The sequence below is a fragment of the Tetrahymena thermophila genome (assembly GCF_000189635.1).
Source record: "Tetrahymena thermophila SB210 genomic scaffold scf_8254652, whole genome shotgun sequence".
In the NCBI taxonomy this organism is placed as follows: domain Eukaryota; phylum Ciliophora; class Oligohymenophorea; order Hymenostomatida; family Tetrahymenidae; genus Tetrahymena; species Tetrahymena thermophila.
In genome coordinates this window covers 48,016-72,296 of record NW_002476420.1, presented here as the reverse complement: position 1 = coordinate 72,296, position 24,281 = coordinate 48,016, and the positions used below count along the sequence as shown (strand labels likewise).

The 24,281-nt window shown below is 20.9% G+C and overlaps 5 protein-coding genes across 5 annotated transcripts; 1 reads left to right on the top strand and 4 right to left on the bottom strand. All coding sequences in view use genetic code 6, as the record gives it.

The window, feature by feature from the left end:
- Nucleotides 1–493: 493 nt before the first annotated feature.
- Nucleotides 494–2,210, bottom strand: TTHERM_00377310 (calcium/calmodulin-dependent kinase; the record flags this gene model as incomplete). Its single annotated transcript, XM_001015411.3, has 9 exons — nucleotides 494–553; nucleotides 623–783; nucleotides 856–968; nucleotides 1,034–1,233; nucleotides 1,301–1,423; nucleotides 1,531–1,620; nucleotides 1,677–1,737; nucleotides 1,882–1,956; nucleotides 2,152–2,210. 9 exons carry the CDS (start codon nucleotides 2,208–2,210, stop codon nucleotides 494–496), a joined length of 942 nt encoding a protein of 313 aa, XP_001015411.2.
- A 2,653-nt stretch (nucleotides 2,211–4,863) lies between these two features.
- Nucleotides 4,864–5,274, bottom strand: TTHERM_000377291 (hypothetical protein; the record flags this gene model as incomplete). The annotated part of the gene is made up of 1 exon (XM_012797508.1): nucleotides 4,864–5,274. One exon carries the CDS (start codon nucleotides 5,272–5,274, stop codon nucleotides 4,864–4,866), a length of 411 nt encoding a protein of 136 aa, XP_012652962.1.
- Nucleotides 5,275–8,097: 2,823 nt separating this feature from the next.
- TTHERM_00377290 (hypothetical protein) lies at nucleotides 8,098–9,354 on the top strand (the record flags this gene model as incomplete). Its single annotated transcript, XM_001015409.1, has 1 exon — nucleotides 8,098–9,354. One exon carries the CDS (start codon nucleotides 8,098–8,100, stop codon nucleotides 9,352–9,354), a length of 1,257 nt encoding a protein of 418 aa, XP_001015409.1.
- A 3,279-nt stretch (nucleotides 9,355–12,633) lies between these two features.
- On the bottom strand, nucleotides 12,634–16,136 carry TTHERM_00377270 (hypothetical protein; the record flags this gene model as incomplete). The annotated part of the gene is made up of 7 exons (XM_001015407.1): nucleotides 12,634–12,783; nucleotides 12,878–13,636; nucleotides 13,752–14,100; nucleotides 14,159–14,251; nucleotides 14,304–14,455; nucleotides 14,518–14,606; nucleotides 14,804–16,136. The coding sequence occupies 7 exons, from the start codon at nucleotides 16,134–16,136 to the stop codon at nucleotides 12,634–12,636; spliced, it is 2,925 nt and encodes a 974-aa protein (XP_001015407.1).
- A 3,185-nt stretch (nucleotides 16,137–19,321) lies between these two features.
- Nucleotides 19,322–20,782, bottom strand: TTHERM_00377260 (integral membrane protein DUF6 containing protein; the record flags this gene model as incomplete). The annotated part of the gene is made up of 1 exon (XM_001015406.1): nucleotides 19,322–20,782. One exon carries the CDS (start codon nucleotides 20,780–20,782, stop codon nucleotides 19,322–19,324), a length of 1,461 nt encoding a protein of 486 aa, XP_001015406.1.
- Nucleotides 20,783–24,281: the final 3,499 nt, after the last annotated feature.

The following is a 24,281-nucleotide window of genomic DNA, read 5'->3' as shown; positions in this document are numbered from 1 at the left end:
TTTTTTAATTCATTTTTTTTCATTGTTTTTAAATTTCTAAATGATGCATTTAAACTAAGTTTAAATAACTTTAAAGTAGTAAAATGATTGAATGAATAAATAAATAAATTAATAATAATTTAAGGTGTATTGAACGAATAAAGTTGTAAGATGATTGTATAAATTTCTAATAAATTTGAGTAGTAAATAATAAAAGAAGTATACCTTAATTAATTAATTCATCGATTGTAAAAAAGTACTTATTTATTTTATAAGAATTAAGTGTACATTTTATAAAAAAGAATTAAGAATAAATTTTTTTAAAAGAGGTAAGTATAAATTGAAGTATAATGAAAACAATACAATAAAAAGAATTAATGAATTTAATAAAAATCATTTTTACAAATTATATTAAAAATGGATATTAGAATAATATTTTTATATATTTATTTATTTTATTTTTTTTTGTTATAGAAATATTTAGCAAAATCGAAACCAAGAAAGCAACAAGCAATCAATGACTTTTTTAGTTTTTATTGAGTTTGCTAACAGCTTATAAAACTATTTTAATTTTCTATTTTTATAATATAAATAAATTATTATTTTTCTTAAATTCATTCAAAATCAATCAGAAAGAATCTACCTTGAACTATTTGGAAGCTGAAAAATTTTTAATCTTTTTTTGAATATCAGGAATACTTGTGTCAGAGCTCTTTCCATTCAACCAGGGATGAGCACTAATTTTTTCATAATTAAATCTCTTTTTAGGATCAACTGTAAGTAATCCCTTGATTAAATCCTTAGCTATTTATTTATTAAATAGATTTTTATTGAAAAAAAAAGAGTAACCACAAAATTAATAAAATTCTATTTTACCTTCATTTGAAATAGAATCCCATGCTGGTGAAGGGAATTCAAACTTACCCTTAACAATCAACTCAAAAAGTTCATCATTATTTTCACTATAAAAAGGAGGGAAACCACATAGCCTATTTAACATTTTGTTTACAAAATATTTAAAACATTAATATAAATTAAGTAAGTAAGTAATTACATGATGTAAAGAATAACTCCAACGCTCCAATAATCAATAGTCTTATCATAACCTTATCCAAGAATAATATCAGGTGCTACGTAACCTGGAGTACCACACATAGTAGTCATTGTATTTTCTCCTACAAATCTAGCAAGACCGAAATCTGAAATTTTGATAACTGCACCTGGTTCTTTAGTGGCATAAAGTAAATTTTCAGGCTTTTTGATTTAAGTTATTAGATAAAATTATTTATTTTTTATGCACTTTTAAATTGTTAAGTCTTACTTTTAAATCTCTATGAGCAATATTTAGGGCATGGCAATAATGCAAGGCATCTACTACAGGCTTAATAGTTTCGGCTGCTTATCTTTCAGAGAAGTGATCTGCTTCCACAATACGCTAGAATAACTTTTTGGTTTAGTTAATAAAAAATCATGTTGCAAAATAATTTTGAAATGCAAATAATTGTCATTTATTTAAGCGATCTATCTAATTTAATCATAATAATTAATTACTTCTCCTCCAGTCATAAGCTCTAAAACCATGTAAAAATAAGCATCATCTTCATATATTTCATATAGTTTTACTACATTTGGATGATCAATCTGAATAATTATGTAAAATATTTAAAAACAGATAAATTGATTGTTTAAAAAATTACTTCAGTTAATATTTCGACTTCTTACTGTAAAGCATTCATATCATCGCTTTCGAGATTTTCCCTTTTAAAATAATTTAAGTTAGTCGAATTGCTGCGAATAAAAATATGAATATTTCATATGCAGACAAACCAATTTGATTTATTTAAGTAAGTAAGTATGTGTGCATAGTAACTTTGAAATAAAACTAGTTAAAAGTATATATACTTTTTGATCATTTTAACTGCAAAAGCTTCACCGGTATCCTTTTTAATGGCTCTCTTGACAATACCGAAAGATCCTCTTTTTTTAAAAAGAAATTAAGCCAAAATTTAATAAAATTGTAAGTTTGATCTATTAAGCATGTTTGTAATTGTTAATTATATTTGAGCTTATTTGCAGGATAGACAGATTGACAGATTATGCCAATAAATGATAAAATAATTCAGAATATGACAATATCATGCTTGAAAATCATTTGAATTAATTTTTTTTTACTCTCCTAATACTTTATCGAAAGTGTAGACATCTTCGATGGCAGGGCTTTCGTCTTCCATTCTATACTTTTTTTAGCTTTCCTTATTATTATTTTGAGTTTTATTTGTTTTTTTTACAAATTTTATATAATTTTTTCGCTGAAAATTGAGCTTAAAAAGATTGATTGATTCTATCACAACTTTTTAAAGTAAGACTTAAAATACTATCTATTGATTATTTATTAATAGTTATTTCTTTCGTTTTACAAATAAATAATCAGATTTTAATTTTAGAAAGTGTTGCCTGCCTTTACTATTCTCTTTTTTATTTTTTATTTGCAAGATATGATTACTTCTTTCTTTCTTCTTGGCAATATATTATTTTCATTTAATTAACTCAATCATTAAATGAATGAATTACTTTCTTCAAAAATTTTACAAATAAATTTATCTATTTTCATTCATTCATTATCATCTTAAATGTTTTTGTTTATTTAATTCCTCCAAACAAACAAACCCACTGAACCAACCAGCAACTTTTTAAATAAAAAATTAAATATACTGAACTATATATTTTTTTTACATTTCTAAAAATAAAATTTAAAATCAGTTCAACCAACACTCAATTTCTTAAACTTATTTCAGCAAATCATCTTTGTTTGATAGATTATTTTTAATAAAAAAATATATATTGCATTATTCTAAATTTTGATTGCATATTTTGTGATAGATAAAAATTTTTTTCATTTCTAAAAAAATTGAGATTGCATTTTAACTTTTACAGTGTAAAAATCTATTTGAATAATTAAAAAAAATTAAGAAAGCCTCATATAGTAAGCCAAAAAAACTCAATTAATTCAAATAAAATATAATACTATATTAAAGGCATTTAATAAATATTAGTATCATTATTTCAATCAACATTTAACTATATATTTTTAAATATATAAAATTTTATTAGTTAAATATTAAATTTACTTCTTCATAGAGTAAAAACATTTATTTAGATATTGTAAAAAATAATCTAAGAAAATTATTTGTTTGACAATTATAATAGTTAACTTTATTAATGTTAATGATTTATTATTCAATAAAATTAAATTATTTCACTTCTAAAATACAAAATTAAAAATAAATATTTAAGCATATAAAAATTTATTAGTTAAATATTAAATTTACTTCTTATTAGGATAAAAACATTTATTTATTTATTGTAAAAAATAATCTAAGGAATTTTTTGATCATTTAAAATAGTTAGCTCTATTAAATTGAATTAATGTTTTATCTATTATTCAATTAAATTATTTTATTTCACTTATAAAATAATCAATATTTTAACACATATTTTTATTTAATTGATATTTTTTATGACAAATAAATTAATTATTATTATTAAAATTCAGATAAATACTTGAAACAAGTTAATATGAAAATATCTCACGATTGAACTGATTAAGAAAAGCTCTAATTTTTAATTTTTCAAAACTTCATTTTTAAGTAAAAGAAACTCAATTAATTAAAATAAATTACCACATTTTTACAAAGACAATAAATATAATTATTTCAATAAATAATTGAATATGTTTTTTTAAGCATCAAAAAATTTATTTTTATTTTACTACTTATAATATTTTTAGCTTTAAGTTATTGCAAAAAATTATTTAGAGAAACTTATTTTTGATATTTAAAATAGTTGATTATATTATATAAATTTAATGTAAATTATTTAAATTAATTTAATTTATTTATTAAATAATTAAAATTTTAATTGTTTTTTTATTAAGTTTATATTTTTTTTTAGATGAATGTTATTGGAGCAAATTAAATATTCTCAACATAAATTGTTGGAATATTTCAATTAAGTTTTAATTTTCCATGCTTTAAATTCTAAGTATTGGTTTTGTTTGATATATTTTATTTCTCAGATTATCAGAAAATTTTTATTTCTGATTAATTCCTTATTAGAAATTAGAGAGGAAAAAATCAATATTAAAAACTTTATCACTAATTGAATGAATAAAAACTTGATAAAAATTAATTTATTATTCATTAACAATATAAAATTGTAAAAAGTAAAACTCATTAAATGAATTGTAAAAATTTTGTCACTAATTGAATGAATAAAAACTTGATAAAAATTAATCTATTGTTCATTAACAATATAAAATTGTAAAAAGTAAAACTCATTAAATGAATTGTTGAATAAAATACAAATATATATTATAAACTAATCTAATTAATAAAATATTAATAGACTAATAATTTAATTTAATTTAATGAAATAATTTTTTCAATTATTATAAAAACTAACTAACTAACCACTCACTCATTTTTTTTCAGTATAAAGGCAAATTATCAAAAGATACTAGTCTTTTCATTTTTTTAATCATTCTTATTTTAAGCTATGCTTTCTTAATAAAATAAGGAAGGCTATTATACTAAAAATAGTTAAAAAAGAAAAAATAGATATGAGAGTCTTTTAATTCATCAACGAATTTAATAATGGAGTCAAAATTTTAGTTAAATACTTTTATATATAAGCTATGAATATGCTTTTGGGTTGATAAATGTTAGCCAAATTCGATGAATTTTTTAGGTTCCATTTCTTCAGTTAAGATCATATTTAATATTTAAACATTTGTTTTTTTAAGACTATTTATCATTTTCGTTACATCAGTTTCACTTCCACTTGTTATTTTATTATCGAAATTTAGAAATAGATTTTTTAAATTGCTCATCTCGAAAAGCTTTTAGGCAGATTTATAAAAATTATTTTTTTTATTATTAAAAACAATAGGCTTTTGATTTTCTTCTTCAGGAAAATCAAAATATAAGAGAGACAGCTTTTCTATTGATTTATTTTACACTAATCCATTTATTAAAATTTTAGAATAATCAAATGTGCTATAAATCTCTAAATCAAGTTGTTTAATATTACTTAATCTTTTAATTTGTTAAGAAAAGCTCTTTGCGATTTTGTTATTTAAAGATTAAAAAGATATTTTAAATTTCTTTAGAGATTTAGAAGATGATAAGTGTTTGATAATTACTTCACAATCCTCTTCTTGTAAATTCTCTTCTGAGAGGTTAATTTTTAATTATTTTATCGAGGAACTGTTCGATATAAAATAAAATATGTCATCATAGCCTATAGAAGACACTTTAAAAGAGGTGAATGAAAAAGTCAAATTTTCTAGCATTTAAAAATTTTAAATCTACTCACCTAACAAATAAAGAAAATAATCATCAATCACCATTGAACTAAAAGTGATTTTCATATTTTTAACATTTTTGTACTAGCTGATGTAACTAGTAAATAGCTTAAATACTTCTGAATCTTTAAAGATAACAGTATATAAATATATGTTTATTTCATCATATTAGCTTTATTTATCCTTGTCATTTAAATCTTGAAACAAAGATGAAATATCTTCTTTGTTTGATAATAATTATTATTAATACTTTCTTATGCTCAAATTTTTATTTTACATTTTTTTTTAATATTAATCAATTTTTTGAAATTATTTATTTATTTGTTATCAAATATTTATTTCCAGCAGTTTGCTTTCTTAATTTTTAAATAAATTTCTATTAATTAAAGCAACTAATCTTTTAATTTATAAATAATTCTTTTGATTAAATAGAGCAACTATTGCTTTTTTTCTATTCAGATTTTATAAAATAAATTAAGTAGATACTTTTTTGTTTATCTAAAGAAGAAAAAATATTATCTGATGATTATTCATTTAATATTTTTATTTAATATATTTGTTTGATATTAATCTATAATAGAAATATATAATTTTGCAATAAACTTAAATTATAAGCTTGAATAAATTTGTATATATATTTTGGAATACATTAAATTAAATTCGAATATTTTTTGTTTTAAATAGTTTTAATGATAAAAGATTTTCGAATAATTTAAAAAATGTGAAGATTTATGTAGATACTTTTTTTTAAGAGAAGAAATATTATTTTCTGATCCATTAATATTTTTTATTAAGTATATTTGTTTGATATTAAGTTATAATATAAAAATAAAATTTTACAATAAACTTTAAATTATAAGCTTCAGTAAATCTCTATATTTTGGAATGAGTTAAATTAAATTGGAATTTCAAGAAAAATATTTTGACATCATTTTTTAAAAATATTAAAAGAATGAATTAATTAATTATCTTAAAATTACTCATTAAATGTTTTTATTGAATTAATTAATTAATTGGTATGTTGGCTTATAAATCCTGAACAATATTTTTTTCTTCTAAGATAGATAGTATTAATTCATTTTTTTTCTGATGAAAAAATAGAAAAAACAAATTAAAAGATTATTTTAATCCAATTAAATGATATAATATAAAATAGAGATACATTTATTTTTTTTTATTTTAAAATAGACAAAATAAAAAAATTGTGATTTACTAATTAGGAATTATTTATTTATTTATTTATTTTTCTATTGAATAAAAAATCTACGATTTCATTTTAAGGTATTTAGCTGAAGAATCCCTTCAAATGTAAATATTGAAAAAATAAATACCGTAAATCCTAATTAGTTAGTTAAAGCTATGATTAATTAACATTTTAAATATCACCAGAGATGTAAATCATTCATTTAAGGATACTAGTTTTAAATTTAAGATAGGGGTCTAAATCTTATAAAACATCATAGTTATATATATAATAATTATAATCTGAAAATTACTTATTAATTTTTTTTATTTAATTAACATATTAATTGGTTATTAGATTCTGAAAAAAAATATTTCTTTTTAGATGCTGCTAAGATTTTTTTTGATAAAAACATAGAAAAAACAAATTAGAAATTTCTAATTTTTGTAATGCAAATCATGTTTAGTTAGATAGAATTCAATTGAAGTATAATATAAATAGAAACAAATTTATATATTTATTTTTCTTTTTTTATTGATTTAATGAAAAAATATATGTCTAAAAAATAAATAATTAGTCTTATTTACTTATTTAAAAAATGAACAAAGGATTTTTTTTTTAAATTAGAATCGTTTTTTCAATCTAATGAAGAAATATATTTATATAATAATCTGAAAATTACTCATTAAATGTTTTTATTTAATGAACATATTAAATGGCTTATAAATTCTGAAACAAAACATTTCTATATAGTTGCTTATAAGATTTTTTTTGATGAAAATATATAAAAAACAAATTAGAAATTTCTAATTTTATGAAATGCAAATAAATCATCATTAAGATAAAATTTAATTGAAGCGGTAATTTTAATAGAGATAGATACATTTATCAATTTATTTTTCCTTTTACAATAGATTTAATGAAAAAATTTATACAGTAAAATTAATAATTTGTCTTATTTGCTTATTTAAAAAAATAATCAAATGTTTTTTAAAATGAGAAAAATTTATTTTAAATAAAGAAATCTTTTTTAATAATCTCGAAAATTACTCATTAAATTAATTTAATTTAAATTTTTGATAGCTTATAGATTCTGAGACAAGATATTTCTATATGACGCTGCTAAGATTTTTCTGATATAAATATAGAAAAAACAAATTAGAAATTTCTAATTTTTTTAATTTTAATCTTGTTTTAAATATAAATATTTATTTGTTCTATAAATGTTACAAAAATATAAAATAGAGAAAGACATTCATGTTTATCTTCTTTTAAAATATATTAAGTGTAAAATTACTTTGTCAAATAATTCATCATACAATTTTAATAAAAAAGATAAAATAAATTTTATAAAAAATTAAAATTTCTAATGGTATTGGTAGGGATAGGTTAATTTTGATTAGAAAATTAATTGAGAAAAACAACTATTTTATTTTTGATAGATAAAAATCAGCTAAATTTAATCATGAATACAATCTTAATTATTTGATCTTGCACTTATTAAATTAGGAATTTCATTAAAGATTATTAAATCAAATAATAAATCAATTTAATAAATTAAATCAATCACTAAATGGATCATTTGAACTCATCAGACACTGTTTATTGTAAAAACCACCCAGGTCATTAGATTAGCTTTATTAAGGTTTCATTTTAAAATGAATAAATTTTAAAATGCCTTTAGTGCTTGTTAGAAGAAGATGGCAAGATTCAAGATTATCTAGCACTAGAAACCATCAAAGTTTGTAATGATGACCACATATTTTTAAATTGGCCATCTCTAGATGACAATAGGATATTGAAAAATATTCAACATACCATTAAGAATAATAAATATTCTAAAATTGAAGAAATAGAATTGGCTTTTTCTTAATTTACGAAAGAAATTTTAGAAGAGATATTTAAAAAAAAGAAGGCTTTTATTCTATAAGTACAAACTCAAAATTAAGTACAAGAGGATCTCCTTAAAATTTACAATGAAGTTTCAGGAAAATAAAAACTAAAGGAGCTAATTAATATCAGGAAGTAAACTGATTAGAATGATTATGAAGGCTTAAAAAAGTTTATTCAAGAAAATTAATAATAAAAAGAATCAATAACTAACATCTTAAAGGAATAATTGATAAAGTTGGATAACATTTAGACTAACATAACGAATGACTTTTCTTAATTAAAATCAATAATTTAAAAGAAAATGGACTCATTTTTTGATCCTGAAAATTTTAATTTAATTAAAGATCTTTCTAAATAACTTCAATAGCATCAACAAAATTCATAAATAAATGAGCTATATGGAAAAAGCTCTTATTGTGATTATAATAACTCAATACCTATTCAAATTTAAGAATTGTAAGACCAAAATACGATATAAATAATTAAAAATGATCCTAAATCGTATGGCGGAGTCTACTTTAAATATGACTTAACAAAAGAAAGTAAATATACTTTCAGGTTTAAATTTAATGATACGGCAGGAGATTATTTTATAATTGGCTTAATAGATTCGAAAGAAATCAACTTTTAACTTAATGATACCAACCAAGGAAAAATTTTTTGCAACAATATTACAAATTATAAATGTTATGCATCTTAAATTGTGAAAGGTAATTTGTTTTACAAAATTTAAAAAGATTTAGAAATAGAAATGAGAGTAGATATAGAGAATAGACAGGTTGATTTTTTAGACTATCCTAATTACTTGAATTAAAATTAGTTAAATAGAGGTTATCAGTTGGAAAAAAATGGTAAATATTATTTGGCAATACATTTTTCAACTGCATCATAGTATACTACTTGTATCGATCTAACTTATTTCAAAATTGAAAAATGAGCATTTTTAATAAATTAATATGCATTAAACTTAAAATAAATATTCTATTTATTGATTCATACTTTATTTCTATGTATTTTTTGTAAAAACAAACACCCTAAATACCTATTGCAAAAAAAAAAAAATAATACTTTACAAATAAATAAATAAATGAATAAATAAATAAATACATAAATAAATAAAAAATTGAATATATTTTTTTATAAACAATGAAAATTTATTTTATATTTTACTTTTTATAAAGCTTCTAATATTACAAAAATAATTAAAAAAATTAATAGATATTTAGAATAGTTGATTCTATAAAATTTAATTTAAATCATTTAAATTAATTTATTTCGTATAAAAAATAATCAAAATTTACTTTAAAAGTTTTTTATTTAGTTTTTTTTTAAATACAAAAATTTTTATTGAAACAAATAAAATACTCTCAAGACTATTTAAGTTAAATTTTAATTTTTCATGATTTAAATTGTAAGTATTGATTTTTAAAATTTTGATAAAAATTAATTTACTGTGTGTGCTATGTGCATCAAAAGTATTATTATGAGCAATTAAAAATATAAAAAGTAAAAATTTTTAAATGAATGAATGAATGAATAAAATACAAATATTATAGGCTAATCTAATAAACAAAATATAAAGAGATTAATAATTTAATTTAATAATTATTTTAAAAACAAACTACTGCAATTTTTTCAGTATAAAGATGAATCACCAAAAGAGATTAATCTTTTCATTTTTTTAATCATTCTTTATTTAATTTATTTTTACTAAATAAAGTAATGAAAGTTAACAAAGTAAAAATAGTTAAAAAAGAAAAAATAAATATTAGAGTCTTTTAATTCATCAATGAATTATATACAAGAGTCAAAATTTTAGTTAGATACTTTTATATATAAGCTATGAATATGCTTTTGGGTTGATAAATATTAGCCAAAATCGAAGAGTTTTTTAGGTTCCATTTTTTCAGTTAAAATCATATTCAATATTTAAACATTTGTTTTTTTAAGACTATTTATCATTTTTATTACATCAATTTCACTTCCACTTGTTTTTGATTTATCGAAATTTAGAAATAAATTTTTTAAATTACTCATCTCGAAAAGCTTTTAGGCAGATTTATAAAAATTATTTTTTTTATTATTAAAAGCAATAGGTTTTTCTTTTTCATTTTCATTTTCAATAAAGTCGAAATTTTAGAAAGACAGCTTTTCTATAGAATTATTTTAAGCTATTCCATTTATTAATATTTGAGAATAGTCTAATGTGCTATAAATTTCTAAATCAAATTGGTTAATATTGCTTAATCTTTTAATCTATTAAGAAAAGCTCTTAGCGATTTTGTTACTTAGAGAGTAAAAATAAATTTTGAGCAATTTTAGTGATTTAGAAGATGATAAGTGTTTGAAAATTACTTCAAAATCTCCTTCTTATAAATTTTCTCCTGAGAGGTAAATATATAATTATTTAATTGAGGAACTGCTTGCAATAAAATAAAATATATCATCATAGCCTATAGAAGACACTTTAAAAGAGGTGAATGAAAAAGTCAAATTTTCCAGCATTTAAAAATTTGAAATCTACTAACCTAATAGATAAAGAAAATAATCATCAATCACCATTGATTAAAAAGTGATATTCATATTTTTAATATTTTTATACTAGCTGATGTAGGAAGCAAATATCTTAAATACTTCTGAATCTTTAAAGATAACATTACTTAAACATATGTTTATTTTATCATATTAGTTTTATTTATCTTTGTCATTTAAATCTTGAAACAAAGATGAAATATCTAATTTGTTTGATAATAGTGATTTTTAATATTTTTTTATAATCAAAGATTTATTTTACATTTAAATCTGAATCAATTTTTTTGAAATTATTTATTATATCAAATATTTCAAGTTTGTTTTCTAACTTTCTAAATAAATCTTTACTAAATAATAGCAACTTTTATAATAATTCTTTTGATTAAACAGAGCAGTTGCTTTTTCTAATCAGCTTTTATATGTAAAAAAAATCAAATTTTACAAGAAAATTAGTTTTGAAATACAAAATCATCTTAAACTTAATTAAAGCCTTATTGGATTTATTTGTTTACGTTTATTTAAAAATATATTTTGTTTTATATCATTTAATGATAAAAAATCTTCAAATTATTTAAAAAATGCGAAGATTTTTAACAATGAATTAGGTAGACACTATATGAAGAGAGATTACTATAGATGAAAATTCATTTAATATTTCTATTGAGTCTATTTGTTAAGCTAGAATAGAAAAATGAAATTTTATTATCAACTTAAATTTAAAGCGTCAATCAATATTTAAAATTTTCTAAATGTAATTTTTATTTTGATACCACTTAAAAAAACATTAAAAGAATGAATTTATTTGTGAGTGATTTTTAAAATTAGAAATATTTGTTTAGCCTAAAGATTATCTTAAATCAATCATTAATTATTTATTTATTTATTTAATTGATTGGTATGTTGGCTTATAAATCCTGAAACAAAATTTTTCTTTTATAATACTTCTAATTTTTTTTCAGAAGAAAAAATAAATGAAATTTTTCTAATTTTTAAAATCCAAATCCTTATTTTGATGCAGATAATTATTAATTAAGTTATAATATAAAATAGATTAAATAAAAAAATTGTGATTTACTTTTGTTCAATAAAAAATTGAGGATTTCTTACAAAGATATTCAACAGAAATCCCATAAAATTTAAGTATTGAAAAAATAAATAAATACCCTAAATCGCCATTAATTAATTAAATTATGACTAATTTAGAATAAAATGTTGAAAAATAAGTAAATTTTTTAGAAATTTTCTAAAAGGTTTTATACAAAGAATGATTGAAGGTTGGTTTATACAGTAAATAATGAAAAAGACATTGTCTGTTTTAATTTATTTTTCTTAAATAAAATATTTATTTTTTAATTAATTAATTAATAATAAATATTTTAAGTTAATTAATTAATTATTTTTAACTTGAAAAATGAATATTTATTTATAAAAAAACTTTGATTTTGGTTGAAAAAAATGTATGATTTTATATATTGGCTTTAAAATAAATTAGAGAATTAGTTAAGATACAAGAATTAATTTATACAATTATATAATATAAAATTCTAACAAGTTATTAAGATTATTTAATTTATTTAGTTAATTTTTCTAATTTATACTCTAAGATTTATATACAAATTTTATAATTGAGCTAAGATTCAACAAATTTCAAGATGAATTTAATACTATATTTTTATTCAGACAATCAAATAACTCCCAACTATCTTAATTACAGTTTATGCTATTGTATTGCCTATTCTAATTATTAAAGTTCTTTATTTATTTCAGCTTTTCTTCTTAAATCAGCTCCTGATTTTCTCTTTAGATCCTCGACTTTTCTTAATTCAGCTTCAAGCTAAATATTATATTAATAAATATTATTAAGTGTACGCAAAAGGTGTTTAAAAATAAACAAAATATTTTTTAATAAATAATTTTAAAAAAATTACTAATCCTCTATCTTAATTCATAAGCATAAGATTTTCTTCTATGGTTGCAACATCTGATTTTTCTGCTTAGTATTTGACACCTGATTCAACAATATTATCAAAGCCATTTGTATTACCCAATATAGGATTATTTCTTGGTGATCTCTTGCGCATTCCAGCAGGTGGCATGTCATCCCAAGGATTTCTGTTTGTTCTTTGAGGAGACAAGCTAGAATGGCCTATTTTTGTTGGGTTTCTTTAATAAGTATCATCAGCTGGTTAGCCAAATATATTGTGGTCTCTAGGTTTTTACATTTCTACTTTCTTAGCTGGACTCCATGAATAGTCTTAATTATGACGAGTTTGGAACCTACTATTATCATCTGTACCAAATATATTATGATCTTTAGGTTTGAATCTTAAACGTCCTGGTGATGTAGTTTTTTCTTCTTCAAACTGCTCTAATTCATTAGCCATTCTCCCTCTTTTGTATGTTTGTACTTGTAGCTTTTAAGTTGTATCTTCTGCTTTTTGTAGGTTTACTAGTGATCTACTTTTAGGAGGAGTTTATGGGTCTAGACCACCTCTCATTTTATAAGATGGTATTGTATTGCTAGTTAAATTTGGTTATTCACTAGAAGGGTTTGGAACAAAGGACGCACTGGGAACGAAATAAGCTTTAGAGTATTACCCTTATTCTGTATTAGCATCAGATAAGGCCTTTTAGCTAGCAATATCTGTTAAATTTCTGATCAAGTGATTGTTATGTTCTTTAACATCCTTTTTTATTTGAAAAATTATAAAATAAAATTTTACTTTAAAAAAACAAACATTTTTCTTAATTTAAAAATGATTTAATTATTTAAAAGCAAAAATAAAATGACTATTTAATTACTCTAAGCTCAAGCTCTGTTCTGGAAAGTAGGTTTCGGAGCTAGTGAATTTCAAGGTTAGCTTTATCAATATTGACTTATAAGATATTTTCTTTTTGGTTTTTCTCTAAAAGCATTTATTTCTAATTAAAGAGATCATTTTGCAGGATTTCATTTCTAAAATTGCTATCATGCAGCTATCTGTTCAGGTTATAATTTTCATTTTTAAGTCTTTCACTTTCTATTAAGTAATTTTAAATCTTTTATTGCATTTCTGAAATTTTTCTTAGATTTTCTTCCCTTTCTTCAACATCTCTAAATTGTTACCTTTGTGTTTCAGTAAGTCTTTCAGTATTTCTTTCATTATTTAAGCTATTAAAATAAAAATTATTTAAATTTAACTCATAACTTTTTAGAAATTATTTAATACTGAATAGAGGCCATTTTAGCTTTTAACTACTCGTTTTAAAGCTTCAATTGAATGATTTCATCATCTCTTCTTTCTTGTCTTCTTTAATACTCTCTTTTTTAAATTAAAACCTTTAATTTAAACAATAAAATAATAATTTTATTACTGTGAAGTTTCTGTCAACTCACTTATTTTGTTTTTGTAATCTCTAATTTCATCTTCTAGTTTGTGTTTGTTAGATTCTTCTTTGTACAATGCTTGCTTTGCTTTATCAATATCTGCTCTTAACTATTCTTCCCTTTTTTCTAGTTCTGTGACCTAGAAGAAAATAATAAAAACAATTGAAAAAATAATAATTAAAGAAAATATTTTTTTTTTACTTTAGATTTTAAATTATTTGATTAAGAAGTTTATTGTTGCAACTCTCTTACATTTTTTTCAGTTTCTAAAAGCAATTTAGACCTAATTTCTATTTATAATTTATTAAACCTTGAATATCAATCAAAATATATTTGCAATTTAATTAATTAGATTTATCAGCTTAATAATAATAAATTTTATTTAGGCAGTTGATTAAATTTTAGATAAAAAATATTCGCTAACTATTTTTTACTGAATTATTTAATTTAGATACAAAATAAAGTGTTTATTTAATTAATTATTTACCAGTCTTCTCTATCTCTAATGAATCAATTTTGCGTCTGAGTTCTGCGATAGTTTCTTCGAGTGTACGATTTTTGAGTTACTCTTTTTCTAGATTAATTTGAATTTGGAAAATTTGCTCTTCTTGAAGTTATATTTGGTGCTGGAATTGCTTTAAGTCTTTCTCAAAGTTTTTAGTTTCATGACTCATATTCATTAAATTAGTCTTACTATTTTTAAATAGATTATTATTGTTATTGTTTAAATTCTTTTTTTCTGTATTGCGGTTGTGATTCGAGGAGGTATCATCAAAATAATCTACATTTTAGTAATTGTGTGAAGTGTTTTTAACGTTTTCAATTCTTTTCCTTGAAACTCCCTCTTAGTCAGGATCATAATCCATCTATTATTATTCAGCAGCTTAGCGACTGTTATCATTTAAGTCTTCTCTGCGCATAGGATATTGAATTTCATCGTTTGGATATTAGACTTAAGCATATTAGTTATTGTGTTGATTTCCCTGATTCTTGCTTTAACTCAGAGATTTCTTTTGACTACTTTAATTAGGCTGAAATCCTCTCTAGTTAGAGTATTACAAATACCTTTGATTATCAACTTAATCGTTGTAGTTTTAGTTTTATGCCATTGGAGGAATATACTCACAAGATTATACAAATTATACGGGAGGACTTTAATCATAGTAGTTTTATTGTTAGGGAGTTTGTTTTAAAGAACTATTTATCTTATTAAATGGATGCTTTGCATATGATGGCTATCTTGATATATTGTTATTTGACTATAACTAATTTTAGGAAGTTTCGCTGTGTTATTGCATTTCTTAATCATCTTCAATAATAGTTTAATTATTATTCAAAGGCACAGCTGGTGGGTTAAAATAAAATCTTTCAGGTGACATACTTTGCTTTTTATGGTTATCAAGAAGCTGCTGAGATAAATTTGGAGACTAAGTTAAATCATTAGATGCTAAATACTATGGTGTAGGAGGCTGAAAATAAGAGTGCTGTAACTATAAGAAAGCACTCTAAGTGTTGATGTTAGACTACTCTGAAGTCTAACTAATATTCAAATTATTATCATAGTAAGGGTTGAAAGAATTCCTAGACTATCCGTTTCGAATCTGACTAGTTCTTAAAATATTTTCTAAGTCTTTTTCAGGGAACTCTGGCTACTTTTTAAAAGGACTCTCTTAAAATCCTCTATTTGTATTTTCTCCTGAGCGTAAATAAGTGTTATCTTCGCTTTATTCTGTTTCTAAAAATTTTTTAAACAACTTTGAAGACTTAATATTATTGACATTCACTATATCATTCATAGCAGCAACTTTTGTAGATGACATTTTACTCAAACTAAATTTTTTTGTACTGTTGCTTCCTTTTTATTAACTGCTGTTTGTTTTTTTTTAATAAAAATTGTTAGTCCTAGTTTTTCATATTAAGTTATTTAAAATAGAAATTGCTTGGCATGTAAAAGAAAGTTTGGCACAAAAATGACAGCACTTGAAAATAAATAATATACTTTAATTTAATTTCTTAATGACAGATAGGCCTTCTCCCTATTGTTAAGCGTTTTGATTATCTTTTTTTAGAATATTATACTGGCGTAAGTATTTTCTTTCGTTTTATATTATTTGGTTCAGTACTAAATCTAAATTCTTTTGGCAAAGAAATACTTAAATATCAATTTAACAACTAATTTATTTGCTTTTTATTGAATTTTATCGACTTTTTCAAAAAGATTAATTAATTAATTAATTAACTAATAAAATAATAGTTTGTTTGCTTATTATAATTATATTAATTGTTTGTTTGTTTGATTGATTGTTGTTAGATATTTTTAATTTCCCAAAGTCAAACAAAGAGCCTCTTATTCAATATCATTTTATATCAATATAGTTTCAATAAGAAATTGGAATCTTTTATTAACATTTTTAATCAGCATTTTAATTAACTTTTAAATAAAGTTTTAATTAAAATAATTTATTTATTTATTTAAAAAATTAATTTATCAATAATTAATTATTAAAATGTAAATCTATTCTAATAAGCCATTTATATAATTACTTTAAAATGTGTTACCCTTTAAATCTTATTTTATTTTATGATATAGAGTCACAAAACTTCTTTTATGTGACAGTGATTATTCTAACATTAATATTTATTTATTTAAATTTAGTTATAATAAGTTTACAGTTTTTATTCTAATTTGATTAAATAGTATTTAAAATATTTTTGTTTAGTTGAATTTAAAAATTTCAAATCATCTTTAGCATTGTTTTTTTTTGTTATTTCATATTAATTTATTTTTTAAATTTTCTGGCAAAGGAATGAGAACTTAAATTATTTTACTTCTGATACTTAACCATAAAAAATTTTTTACTATAGCATTTGCCCAAAAAGTATTGTTAATTATAGTTTAAAAAATTAAAAATTGCCAAAAAATATAAAATTTAATTAAGATTCTATTTTTTCAATACTATTAAATTAAGAAAATTCAAAGAAATTAGAAATCAGTATTATTAATTATTATTGAAAATTAAATATAGAATGCTTCTATTTTGCTATTTATTTTGTGCTATAATTTTAATTTGATATTTTATCACAAATTATATTTTTTAAAGCAATTTTTTAATTTAAAAATTAGCAATAATAATACCTTTTTTTTTGAGGTTATTCTATTTCAGGATTTTAAAAAAGATTGTTTCTTACATTTTTATGATTTTGATTTTTTTATTAACTTGATATAAATTCATAAATAATAAATTATATGGTAAAAAATAACTAATTTAAATTAAATTATAATCGATAAGAGGTAAGCCTAATAAGAAATATATATTTTTTTATTAAATTAAAATTTATATTTTTCTAAATAACTAACGCTTAAAACTATTGAATGTTAAAATACAGAATACCAAATAATTTATCTAAAAAAGATTGATAATATGCAATATATTTTAAAAGAAAATTTATTCTTGAAATAGAATATTGTTGGCATTTAATTAATTTTAAGGATTTAATATTCTGTGATTTAGTTAGATTTTATGATAGATGATGAGAATTAGGTTCATGACTTAATAAATTCAACTTAAAATTTCTCTTTTAAAGTCTTAAAACAATAAAAGAATTTTTTTTATATATTGATCATACTAAGTTATATTCATTAAAATTTAAATCTATATATTCAATCAATTATTTTTATGTTTTATTAATGACTTACTTATATTTGTTATTTTAATGAAATTTATTTTTTAACTGTTAAAATCTATTAAATATTAATCATCTAAATAAACTACATTTTTAAATTGGTATGAAATACTTTCTCATCTTTTTTAAAAAATCAACATAACTTTAGTCTTATTATTAAGAAGTTTATTTTGTGTCTTATTATAATAAAAAATAAATAAATAAATAAATAAATTATTAAATTTGTATTTATATTTTTAGATTAAATTGTTAGTATTTAGTTTTTATATAAATAAAATTAAATTTATTTTATTTCACTTAAAAATATAATATGACTTAAAATAAATATTTTAAAAATACTGAATTAGTAGACCCAGATTTTCATAATTATTGTATGGAGAATTCCTTTTTTTTTGTTCAATAGAAAATAACAAAATTTATCTATTAGATAAAAGCTTGCTTACTGATTTTTTTGCAAATTTTTAGTAATCAAAACAAACTAACAAATTTTGATTTCTGGGGTCTTTACTTGACAAAAAATTACATTTTTGAATTTATGGAATTAAAAGTAGTAGAAAATTAAAAAAAGGATTTATCAAATAATTTTGCTCAAAAGAAAATTAGAAGAAATTTTTAATCAGGATTCTGTTTATGAATAATTAATTAAATAACTGCTTTTAATTTCTTTCAAATTCAAGAAGCTAAATGTATAATCTATATTATATACTGAATCTATGAATAATTTCGAATCTTTAAAATACATCATGGATATACATTTTTTTAAAGGTTAAAAAATAGCTACTAACGTACTCAATCAAAGAGCGCTATAAAATATTAGAATATTTTTATAATTTTATCTTAAAAATAAAATTTGAAATGTTTATTTTTTAACTAAAGCACTTGAACAAATTTCTATAAATTGAAGGAAAAAAGCTAAAAAGCAGACAGACTCTTTTACTTTTGATTAAAGGTAATATTAAAATTGAAAAAATAACACTTATTAGTAAAGAAAATTGTTAATTTATTTTTGCATTTTTTGATTGATAAGCTTTTTTTTTAAAGTCAGTGCGAGTTATTTTGTATTAAAATAATTCTGGTTTCCATATTTAAAATTTGAGACATTTTGTGAAATAAATTACTTAAATTCATATTTTTGTTATAAAATTTAAATATAATTTTACAAATAGAATTAGTTTATTGATTAGTATTTATTATAAATAATTAAATTAATCTATCATGGTTTTAGTGTAAGAATTATTAGAAAGAAAGTTTATTTTTTTATCGTTTTTTGTTTTAAACAGGCAAGTAAAAAAATAAATAATTTTTGCTTTTTTTTGTTTGCTCAACCCTTAATAAGAATAGTACTCAATCCACCAAGAACTAAGATTGCTCCTGATATTTCAATTAGAGAGGGAACTTCATTAAAGAAGAGAATTTATACTACATAGGATTCAACAACGCAGAGATAGTTTAGCATGCTTAGAGGACCGTGATTGGAATTGAGCATTGTTGAGGTAATGAAAGTGTATTATGATCCAAAAGAAAATAAGCCAACGATGAAAATGATAGCCATGAAGTCAAAAATATTCAAATGACTAATGCTCTAGTCTCTTACATAAAAGGCAATAGCACCAGCAAGGAAACATGACATTCCAACATAGAAATTCATAGCTAGATTGTTGGCTTCTTTAACTTTTTTGACTAAGAGAATTGCATAAGCCCATCCGACATAAACAAAAATAAAAATAACTATTAAGATAATTTTTTCAACTCCTTGGGCGTATTAAAACTAGCTTTACTATGTTTGTTGTGAGGTAATTTATTCTTCTCCACCGAAAGAAATGATACTTTAAATCAGACCAGGGTTGGTTATACATATAATACCTGAAAAAGCAACTAATATTCCTATCATTTCTTTTTTCTTAATAGCGATTCCGAAGAGAATAGCACTGAGAATAAATACGAAAATGGGACCTGTGTTAAAAATAACATAATCGATGCTCAAGGGTAGTTTCTTGACAGAAAAGAAGAAATAGAGCTAAGAAATACCATTGAGAATACCTCTGGTGATTAAAATTTTCATGTCATTTTTACAAAAGGCAATCAACTTTTAATTTTTGCATTTAGCCATGCAGACAAGTAGGAACATCGTAACTGATCCTCTTGCCATGAGTGACACGCTGAAGTCAATTTATGGATTCATTTTTACATACAAGGAAGGAATAACGTGAAGAATAGTTGAGAGAGCCATGAAAGCATAACCAACATTGTGAGAAGTGTATTTTTTTTCTAGTTTTCCAACAATAGATCCTAGAAATTTAAGTAACTTGCAGAATTAGTTCATGTAAAGATTCCAAAGCAAATATATGTAATCTATAGCAAATCCGTATCCTGTAGGAGTAAGTGTTGTGTTAAAAGCAACATATTCTTCTTAATTTTGATTAGTTTAAGAAATAGATTAGTTTGGTTCAGGAATGCCACCTCCAGACAAGCAATTCATAGAAAATCTCATCAGATCTGCTTTTGTTAAAACTTTATCTGATTGAATTAACTCCTCATTTAAGAAGAAGCCATCGGTAAAGCGCTTAACATCAAATTTATTAAAAACTTAGTTTTATGGGCTGCTATTTTCACTTGAGTAATGATTTTCTTCTTCAATAGTAGAGTTATTTGAAGAGTGACAGGGTTTCACATACTCGGAGCTAAAAGGTCTCTTTTGGTCTTGGAGTTTTTTGAAGTTAGTCATTTCTTTCATCTCAATTATGAAGGGTTCTGATAAATTATTTTTGTAGACGTCTGTCATTTGATTTATTTATAAGAATTTCAATCAAAGATAGGATTATGATAAAATATTTTTTATTAATTAAGATCGATCGATTGATTTATTTATTTGATATTTTTTTTATTTTAAAAATTAATTATAAATGAATTTATTTGCCAAGTTGTTTTTGAGCAAACAATTTTAGTTAAAGTTGGTGTTAAAGAAATAAATGTAAAAATCAATCCAAAATAAATTACTCAAAATAATGTTAAGAATGAGTAAATTTGTCAAAAAAAATTAGAAAGTTTCTGGAATGAATTGAATTCAATAAGATAGAAAATTAACTAATTAATTGTACATTGATTGTTTTTGCTTAATTTTTTTAATTAAATTATCATAAAACAATCTAAGTGGGAAATTATACTTCTGTTAGAAAACAAAACATGATTTATTTATTTATAGATTAATTGATTTGATTGTAATTAAATTTCACGCAAAAATAATCTAATTGTAGAATGTAAATAATTTGATTTTTTCATTTCTCAAACATACGCATTTAAAAAATAATAAATCATCCTTAATTCAAGTATTCTTCAATATGAATAGAATTAAAAAATACGATTGCATACCTATCATTTTTATTCTTACATAATTTTATTTATTTATAAGTTAGTACTTAAATGTTTATTTTTTGAAAAATAATATTTGATCATAAACTTAACTTAGTTAGTCTTAACATAATATTATTTTAAAGTTTAAGCCTGAAATTTTCTAAAAAGACTTTATAAACTAAGTAACTTTTTTCTATTATTTTTTTGATAAAACAGTATTAAAAAAATACCACTTTGGGTTAGATGTTGGCATTATACTTCCTATTACGGGATAAATTATTAGATATTATTTTAACTGCTATGGCAAAAGTACTTTACAATTAAGAAATGAACTAACTATTTTTTAAAAGTATAATGTTCATTTCTAATTATTGAAATGCTTAAAAGTTGGGGGAGATCATAAAATAAAATTTTTTATTGATTCTGTTAAATAATATTAACTGTAATCTTCTAGTTTTTATATAGTTATACTGAGTATATCTTAATATTTTCATTATCAAATTATTTAAATAGGCATTTTATCTCTTCTCAAAACGAACGAAAAGTTCTTTAGGAATTTTCAAAATTAGATTTCGATTTATTTACATAAAAGTATATATATATTCCTTCCACCCAACAAGAGATTTTTACATTATTTGAGTTATTTCCTATTAGGAAATGTTATTTTCTAACTAAAGAAAATCTCATGAAATTAATTAAAAACCAGTAATTAATTTATTTATGTTATTTTTCTTATGCAAAAAATGTTACTTTTGTAAAAGAAAACGGTTTTATTCAAGCAAATATTTACTTACACATTTAAATTTATTTTAAAATAAAATTTTAAATGATTTACGTTTTTTGACTTTTAACAATCAAAAATAATTTATGCTTTAGTTATAATTTATCAGATTGTTTTTTTTAATTCCTTTATGATTAGTAACCTTGATTGAATTTCTTTTGATAAAGGGCAAATACATCATAAATTTTACTTTTTCCCCTCGAATAATTAGATTAAATTAACACCTTTTGTCTAAAAAAGTAAATCAATTAAAATCTCTCTATTAATGAGTTAAGTTGTATTTAATTAGTCATATAACTTAGCCACTATATTTAATTTGACATAACAATCAATAATACGTTTAAAATTTTTAATTCATTCAAACGTAATTGAATTCATTTATTTACTTTGTTGTTTTCTTCAATAGAAAATACTTCACTAAATATTTCATATTTCTAAGCATAAAAAAACAAACAAACATGCATTTATATACACTCTTTTTTAGATAAATATCTAAATTTAAAAGAAATTTATTTGTTTGTTTGGTAGGCTTTCATTTTTTAGCAGTAAAGCATTAAGTTAAGCAAGATTTCTATATTTTAAATATGTGATAATATGTATATTAAATAATGCATGCTATATATTAGGATTTGAGTAATATACCAAAAAATATATATATGTTTTCAGTTAAGCTTAACAAATTTATTCATTAGCAAATATAATATCTTTGAACAAACTAAATCATTAATAGATATATGAGATGATGTATTAAACATTATTTAAAACTAAAAATCTTTTATTTTGGGACAATAAAATTTGCTTTTAAATGAAATAATTTTGATTTATTTTCTACAGTTTAAATAGGAAATTAATTGATTCTAGATAAAAAATATCATAAATGCTCTATAATAGATTTTATTCATTTAAATTATAAGACATAAAAATGTTAGGTGCTAATAAAAATAAAGTAAAAGACCATAAATAGTTTAAAGTCTTTTTTGACTCCTATTTAAAAGTAAGGAGTTAATATGTAAAAGAATTGTTTTGGTGTTAATTAAGTACTGTCATCATATATATTACATATTATTAATATTAAGTCAATTTAAAATAGCTTCTAACATATCTATGCTTTATTTATTAGGTGGTTACAAATACAAAATTAATTTATTTCTTGACGCATGATAAAGTGGTATATATTTTTATTCTATCTATTTCATTTCATAACTAATTAATTTACTTTTCATTTATCTAATTATATAAATTAGTTTGCCCAACTACAAACTAAAATCGAATCCTAAAAATTTCTAAAAAAAGAAAATTCTTTTTAAAGATTAATAGGTGGTATTTATTTATCTTTAAATATAAACTCAAAATGTAGATTTGATATAAAAAATATCACATATTTTAAGTATTATCTATCTCTCTCATTTATTTAGAAAACAAATTCTTAGAAAATTATTAGACAAAAATTATATTAGCTTTTTTAAAAAGTGGTGTTTTTAATTAAATAAAATTTGAATAAAAATTCATTTATTTTCAGACAAATAATTTAATTAAAAGATATCTATCTATCTATCATAATATTTGTAAAAAAATTTGAATTTATTGATTCTCCTCTAAAAAAAAAATATAAATTTAATGTTTTATTGTTAATTATTTATTTTATTTGCAATAAATTTAATCTAGTTATTATCCTTATTATTTTTATTTCTACCATTTTTTTTATTAATAATTATGAATTTTAAACATTATCATGTATTTTGTTTATTTACTAAAGTATTATTTTTTTTCTTATTTAAACTCTAAACTGTAATAAAAACAAAGGGAAAAAGCGTCTTCTTCAAAATTAACGTTATTAGTCTACAACATAAAATATTAAAATATAAGAAAGTTTTAAACCAAATTTTGTAAATTAACCAAAATATTAATTAAACTGAAATTAATTAGAATATTTTCTAAAATTTCATTTCTATTTTAATATACCTCATTGAAATTATAAAACAAAGCCAATTTTAGCTAAATTTCTAGGGTTTCTACTGAAAGGAAAATTAAATTTAGTAACTAACTAACTAAGTGCTTGCTTGCTTACAAAAGGATCGTTTTTCTGACATTTTATCAAATAAAGACAATAATAGTTTTTCACTCAAATAATTGATGACTAAATTATTTT